The sequence below is a fragment of the Emys orbicularis genome, chromosome 12, assembly GCF_028017835.1.
Source record: "Emys orbicularis isolate rEmyOrb1 chromosome 12, rEmyOrb1.hap1, whole genome shotgun sequence".
Taxonomy (NCBI): Eukaryota; Metazoa; Chordata; order Testudines; family Emydidae; genus Emys; species Emys orbicularis.
The window spans coordinates 39,739,187-39,746,935 of record NC_088694.1 but is presented as its reverse complement, the minus strand read 5'-3'; the positions used below and the strand labels follow the sequence as shown (position 1 = coordinate 39,746,935).

The 7,749-nt window shown below is 39.5% G+C and overlaps 1 protein-coding gene across 2 annotated transcripts; it reads right to left on the bottom strand.

Moving 5' to 3' along the window:
* Positions 1–2,536: 2,536 nt before the first annotated feature.
* LOC135886960 (olfactory receptor 13G1-like) lies at positions 2,537–7,034 on the bottom strand. 2 transcript variants are annotated; one of them, XM_065414740.1, is made up of 2 exons: positions 7,023–7,034; positions 2,537–3,457 (listed from the first exon to the last, which is right to left on the bottom strand). In XM_065414740.1, the coding sequence occupies exons 1-2, from the start codon at positions 7,032–7,034 to the stop codon at positions 2,537–2,539; spliced, it is 933 nt and encodes a 310-aa protein (XP_065270812.1). The 2 variants fall into 2 exon arrangements, with proteins under 2 accessions (XP_065270812.1, XP_065270813.1); XM_065414741.1 differs by lacking the exon at positions 7,023–7,034 and having other exon boundaries at positions 2,537–3,463.
* Positions 7,035–7,749: the final 715 nt, after the last annotated feature.

The window sequence follows — 7,749 nt, the reverse complement described above, 5'->3', positions numbered from 1 at the left end:
GCAATAATAGTACTTGCCAACCCTACAGGTGGGTTGGGAGGATAAAAAAGTTATAGATTGTGATATAGAGAGATGGACATGTGATCCATACACCTTGTGCCTGTCGTCCACACTGCATTGAAAGGTGTCCACAGCCCTTGTGCACTATTATTATAAAGTATAATGATTCATAGCATGATGTTGCAGTCTATATGATTTTATAAAAAATATGCTAACGAGTGAATATAATGTAACTGGAATATGCTTCAGGCAAAAGGTCTCTTGTAAGGTATCATTACAAAGCTTATAATCTACGGAGTGTGTTCATCCTATTTCTATAAATGTATCACTCTTGTATTTAAAACTAGAAATATGAAATATAACTCTGACGACCTATTGTTATTATGCAAAGTTTGGGCAATTAATGGTGGCTTGGAATCTTGATGGCTTCTATCAACCAGGACAATTGACTGTGGATGGCTCTGTTTGCAGGCAAGTCTTCTTGTGAGTCAGGCTGGGAGGAATGAAGGCTTGGGGTCTTACAGTGACATGTGATCATGTCATCTGAACTGGAATCCATCTTTAACCTGGTGATTTTCCATTGTGGGGTGGGGTGGGAACCCAGAGGGACAAAGGATTCCCGCCTTATGCAAAAGATATATAAATGGGTGGAACAGAGCAATGCTGAGAGCCGTCATGAGGAATCCCCTAGCTACCACCTGAGCTGGAACAAGAGCTGTACCAGGGGAAAGAATTGTGCCCAGGCCTGGAAGGTGTCCAGTCTGAGGAAAAAAACTTACTGAAGCATCTCTGAGGGTGAGATTATCTGTATTCAGTTTGATTAGACATAGATTTGCGTGTTTTATTTTATTTTGCTTGGTGATTTACTTTGTTCTGTCTGTTACTATTTGAAACCACTTAAATTCTACTTTCTGTATTTAATAAAATCACTTTTTACTTATTAATTAACTCAGTGTCTGTGTTAATACCTGGGTGGGCAAACAGCTGTGCATATCTCTCTATCAGTGTTATAGAGGGCGAACAATTTATGAGTTTACCCTGTATGAACTTTATACAGGGTAAAATGGATTTATTTTGGTTTAGAACCCATTGGGAGTTGGGCATCTGAGTGTTAAAGACAAGAACATTTCTGTTAGCTGCTTTCAGTTAAGTCTGCAGCTGTTAGGGGACGTGATTCAGACCTGGGTCTGGGTTTGCAGCAGGCTAGTGAATCTTGCTCAAACCAGGCAGGGCACAGAAGTCCTAAGCTGACAGGGCAGGAAAGCAGGGGCAGAAGTAGTCTTGGCACATCAGTTGGCAGCTCCCAAGGGGGGTTCTGTGATCCAACCCATCACACATACATCATGCTTCCAAGAACAAAGACAGGGTTCATTTCAAATCCTATACAAAATCTTTCATCCTCATAAATCCATCTGATATTGAGACTACCAGCCTTTATTTCTGCTCTGTAGGTGTGTGATATCGTCAGCAGAGACTGAACCCTGGATTTATGGCTATTAGCCAGGATGGGCAGGGATGGTGTCCCTTGCCTCTGTTTGCCAGAAGCTGCGAATGGGCAATGGGGAATGGATCACTTGATGATTACCTGTTCATTCCCTCTGGGGCACCTGGCATTGGCCACCTTTGGTCTGACCCAGTGTGTCCATTCTTATTTTCTTACGGAATTGAAAACATTATCGTCTCTTGACTGAGCCAGAAGAATGGTCACATGAGTTGAGAGGTAGACTCATAAATGTAATTCAGCCACTAGAGGGGGATAAAGATCTGCATAGTATTGTTGTGGTCTACAGCTGTCTTTTCTAACCACCATTTTATATGGGGAGACAGTTAGATGGGAAATCAGAAGAATGAAAAGTGTTTGTGTCAATGACTGCACAGTCAATAATCAGGCTTAATCCCCCCAAATAGTACCTTTGATGCTTAAAAGCATTTTACAAACATTATCTATTTAAATCATCCAATCACAACACCACTGTAAGGTATAGTTGCAAACCTAAAATATCCAGCAGGAAGGAAACGTGTCTTTATTTCTGGAGCCCAGTTGCATGCAGTGAAATTAACCATGCGGAGTAGACAATCCTCTGATGGAGAAATGAAATTATAAGACTTCAGAATTATAGGTAAGTGTCCTTTTCCCTATTTTACAGCTGGGAAAATTTAGTGACAAAGAAGGAAAGTGACTTGAGCAAAGCTACAAAACAAGAGATTGTATTTAATGGATTTATATCACACACGTCTGAAACATTTGAGATAGTTGATAACAGTCATCTTTCTTTCTTTCTTTCTTTCTTTCTTTCTTTCTTTCTTTCTTTCTTTCTTTCTTTCTTTCTTTCTTTCTTCTGAAACATAGTTTCAACTGGTTCCAAAAATTTCAGCCATTTAGGAAATCAATGTTTGACCAGTTAGAAAGTCCTGCATGAAGACATGCACCTTGCATCTTTTTCTAAGGTTCGTTCTGAGTCCCATTTCCACAGGAAAGCAAACACCAGAGCTCCAGGCTTGCTACGGAACCAGTCTAGGTTTGTCCCATCATGACCTATTTCCCAGGGTATGGAAGCATTTTCTTGATGGCCATCTTGACATCTTTATTCCTTAGCGTGTAGACTATAGGATTGAGCGTTGGAGTCACCAGGGTGTACAAGGTGGCTATAATCTTGTCCATGTCGAAGGAGTAGCTGGAGGCTGGCCGAATGTAGGTGTAGATGACAGTGGAGTAATAAAGAGACACCACAATGAGGTGGGAGGAGCAGGTGGAGAAGGCTTTTTTCTTCCCTTCTGCCGTTTTGATCCTCAGGATTGCCCTGACAATGAAGCAATAAGAGACACATGTCAACAGGAAGTCCCCCATAGCTAGGAAAATGTCTGCTGTGAAGACCATGACCTCGTTTAAATGCACTGAGGTGCAGGAGAGAGCCAGCAGTGATGGGATTTCACAGAAAAAGTGGTTGATAATGTTGGGACCACAGAAGCTCAGCTGCAGCACGAGGCCAGTGTGCACCCACGAGTTGACCACAGCAATGACTATCACTAGGGCAGACAGGCCCACACATACGGTCTTGTTCATCATGATGCTGTAACGCAAAGGGTGGCAAATGGCCACATAGCGATCGTAAGCCATGATGGTGAAGAGCACCATCTCAGCCCCCAAAGACCATGTGAAGAAGTAGAGCTGGGCCATGCACCCAGGGTACGAGATAGATTTACTCACAGCCACTAGATTTCCCAGCATATTGGGGATGATGGTGGCGGTGCAGATAATGTCCACCACAGCCAAGTGGAAGAGGAAAAAGTACATGGGCCTGTGGAGGTTGGAACTGGAAAGGATGGCAGCAATGATGACTAAGTTGCCCAGCATGGCGATGATGTAGATGGAGAGGAATAGGATGAAGAGTGGAACCTGGAGTTCGGGTTTACTGGAGAGTCCCAGCATGATGAATGTGGTCACAATGCTTTGGTTCTTCATTCCTGGAGCTCTGGAGATTGTTGTGGGTGAAGGCACTAGCTTCTGAAACTTCTCTAGGACTTGCACGGAACAACTCAGGCTGAGATATTCAGAGCTTCCTATGGGGAATAGATGCCCAATTTTCATTTAAATCCCTAGATGCAGAGTCCATTGGAAAACAGAATTTCCATTCCATGGGAAATACCAATATTTTGGCATTGGTTTTCATCCTGAATTGGGATGAAAAATTGAAATATCATTTTTCTTTATTTATTTTGTGAAAAGTTCTGAAAATTGTCAATTTTAACCTCTATATATGACTGAAAAAAACTATTGACATATCAAATTTTATTCTGAATCAACCTTTTTTTCTCAAAGGACATTAAGATGACACACAAAATAAAATTTTGTTCATAAATCAGCATGTTGATTAAAAGTTTTGATTTTGAATCAATATTCCAAAACAAAAGTTTAATTTTGTTTCAAAATGTTGATTCTAAATTAAATTTCATATTTCATGGAACATTTCTTGAAAATCCAATCAAAATTTTCAATTTTAATTAGGGCTGCCAATTAATCGCAGTTAAATCATGTGATTAACTCAGAAACAAATTAAGTTTGTTAAAAATTAATCTTGATTAATTGCAGTTTTAATTGCACTGTTAAACAATAATAGTATACTGATTTACATTTATTATAAATATTTTTGATGTTTTACTACTTTTTCAGATATATTGATTTCAATTACAACACAGAATACAAAGTGTACAGTGCTCAGTTTATATTATTTTTATTACAAATATTTGATAAAAAGATATGAAAGAAATAGTATTTTTCAGTTCACCTCATACAAGTACTGTAGTGCAATCTCTTTATTGTGAAAGTGCAACTTACAAATGTAGATGTTTTTGATACATAACTGCACTTAAAAACAAAACAATATAAAACTTTAGAGCCCACAAGTCCACTCAGCTCTACTTCTTGTTCAGACAAGTTTGGTCACATTTACAGGAGATAATGCTGCCTGCTTCTTATTTACAATGTCACCTGACAGTGAGAATAGGCGTTCCCATAGCACTTTTGTAGCTGGCATTGCAAGGTATTTAAGTGCTAGATATGCGAAACATTCATATGCCCCTTCATGATTTGACCACCATTCCAGAGGACATGCTTCCATGCTGATGTCGCTCGTTAAAAAAAATAATGCATTAATTAATTTTGTGACTGAATTCCTTGGGGGAGAATTGTATGTCTCCTGCTCCGTGGTTTTACCTGCATTCTGCCACATATTTTTTGTTATGGCAACCTCAGATGATGATCCAGCATATGTTCAATTTTAGAACACTTTCATTGCAGATTTAACAAAATGCAAAAAAGGTACCAATGTAAAGATAGCTACAGCAGTTGACCCAAGGTTTAAGAATCTGAAGTGCCTTCCAAAATCTGAGAGGGATGAGGTATGGAACATGCTGTCAGAAGTCTTAAAAGAGCAACACTCCAATTCGGAAACTACAGAACCCAAACCACCAAAAAATAAAATCAGTCTTCTGCTGATGGTATCTGACTCAGCTGATTAAAATGAACATTCATCAGTCCGCACTGCTTTGGATTGTTATTGAGCAGAACCTGTCATCAGCATGGAAACATGTCCTCTAGAAAGGTGGTTGAAGCATGAAGGGGCATATGAAAGTTTAGCATATCTGGCACATAAATACCTTGCAATGTTGGCTAAAACATTGTCATGCAAACACCTGTTCTCATTTTCAGGTGACATTGTAAATAAGAAGAGGGCAGCATTATCTCCCATAAATGTAAACAAACTTGTTTGTCTGAGCGACTGGCTGAACAAGAAGTAGGACTGAGTGGACTTGTAGACTCTAAAGTTTTAAATTATTTAATTTTTGAGTGCAGTTATGTAAAAAATAATAATTCTGTATTTGTAGGTTGCACTTTGACAATTAAGAAATTGTACTACAGTACTTGTACATTTTCCAACAGGAAAATTTTTCAGCTGAAAAATTTCAAATAGCTCGCTGAGAGGACTTTGAAACTCTCCACCTTATCTTTTATGGATCAGTTAGTGAGCATGATACATGACACACACTGATCAATGAGTTACCATGCATCCAAATCCTGAATAGAGCTGGGTGGAATTTTTTGACTAAAACTTTTTTTTTAACTGAAAAATGCAGATTTGGGTCAACCAAAATATTTCACACTCTTGGCTAATTGTTCCAGTTGAAATTAAAATAAAATTCGGAAATATGAAAATGATTCATTTTGACAATTCTGACATTAAACATTTTGACTTTATGGGCTAGATTCAGGCACCATTCACAAAGCTGGAAGAAGAGGAGATAGTGATGGTACCTCTGCCCCACTTCTACCCAGAGCTCTCAACTGAAATAGAGACCTAGGCTCAAATATCCACTCTAGAGCAAGTATCTCACCCCACATTGTCTTCTTCCCCCATGAGTTCCCCAACCAGCAGGCTGTTGGGGTGGTGCTGTCTCTAGCTCCCCTGTGGAAGCTGTTCCACTTCATATAAAATAGTTGACTAGATATTGGGCCAGAGCAAGAACATGCAGATAACTTTATAGCCTTGCGGTTAGGGCACTTACCTTGGATGGGGACACCTGGAGTCCTTGCTCCGGTGCATATTTAATTTTATGTACAAAGTCGAACAGCTTCAACAAGAAAGATTGAGAAAGGGTTGCTCTGGAATACCCAGTAGTCCACTGATTCAGGGACTCACCCGAGAAGAGAGACTGAGTTTAAATCTCTGCTCTAGAGCAGGGATTCAAACATGGGTCTCCAACATCACCCATGAGGTTATTGGCAATAAGAGGGATACTACTTCCTCCTCATTGTGTTTTTTTTTTTTAATCCAGCCATTCATTTTATTTGGTTTTATTAAAAATGCCCAAAATTAAACATTTAATTTCAGGTCAAACAAAACAGCTTGTATGATCCCAAACAATATTTTTGCTAATTTTTCAATTGTGAAAAAATGTCATTTTCAATTAGAGTCCCGCCTTTTTATTTTATTTTATTTTATTATGTATATATCAGTTATTTGCACATCTCTAGACCTAAGTATCCTCATTTCCCATTAGCTGAAATTGTGGTTAGAAGTGCTCACAATTTCTTCTAACTGCAATGATTAGAGTTCATCTCTCTCACTCTCTCTATGTTGAAATATTTTTTGTTCTGCAGGATTTGGAAAAAAACACAATTTTTTATTGATTTTTTGTGGAATAAAAATAAATTATTGATTTTTGGGGGGATTTGGTTTGTTTCCCCCCCCACACTCCCCCATTTTCCATGGAAAAAATGGGGATCAAAATTATTCTTTGTCAAATCAAAAGCAAAAGCTCCCCCCAAACATTTGCTTTTTCCCCATAAAAAGTGTCAAACTCCAGTACCTTAATTGGTGGTCAGTGGGAGCCAAACTCTTGACTTTTTCAGTGAGCGCCAGTTAGGACCTGAACTAACAGGATGGCTCCTTCAACTGCTACTTGTAGTAGACTCATCTCCTGGGGACCAGCCACCTTAGGAGAACTCATAACACACAATGAACAGTGGGCTGCATAATCCCTTAAAGGGTTTTTTAAGTGTGGTTCTGTTCTGGAAAATGATTTGGTAATAGTGCCAGTCATTATAGTAAAAATCTAGGGGACAGATCCACAATTAATGTAAATAAAAATATCTCCATTTAAATAATTGGAGCTACTGAATTGTACACAACATAAGGATCTGAGCCAGAATTTCTTCAACCATAGCAAATCAAATGGGATATTTTCCACTACTGTCCTTCAAATCTGTAAAGATTTCTGCTGTTTGTATTTCCTTCTTCAGACATTCATCATAAATGGGGCACATGTAAAATGTTCTAGCAGCATTCTTCATTCTAGGCACTGTGACAGACTCAGGGCAGAAGGATATAAGAGGGTAGGGGAAGGCAGGTATATCAGCCTCAGAATGAGCAGATCCCTGTTCCCTGGATAGCCAAACAAGGGCTACTCCAGGCCAATCTAGACACCTGACGCCAATTTAGCCAGCTAAGGTCGTTAGGCTAATGCCGGCACCTGACCTCAATTAACTGTCAGAGGGTCAGGTAAGACTGTTAGGCTAATGGAGACAGCTGGAATCAATTAAGGTCCCACTTATACTGCTTTAAAAGCTCTCCTTTCCAGTTTTCTTGAGAGGAGCCCAGGTGAACGGAGGAGAGGAAGCATTACTGTACCCTGAGGTAAGGGTGAAGCTTGGAAAAGGGGAGTACGGGGAAGAGGCCCAGGGAATCAAAG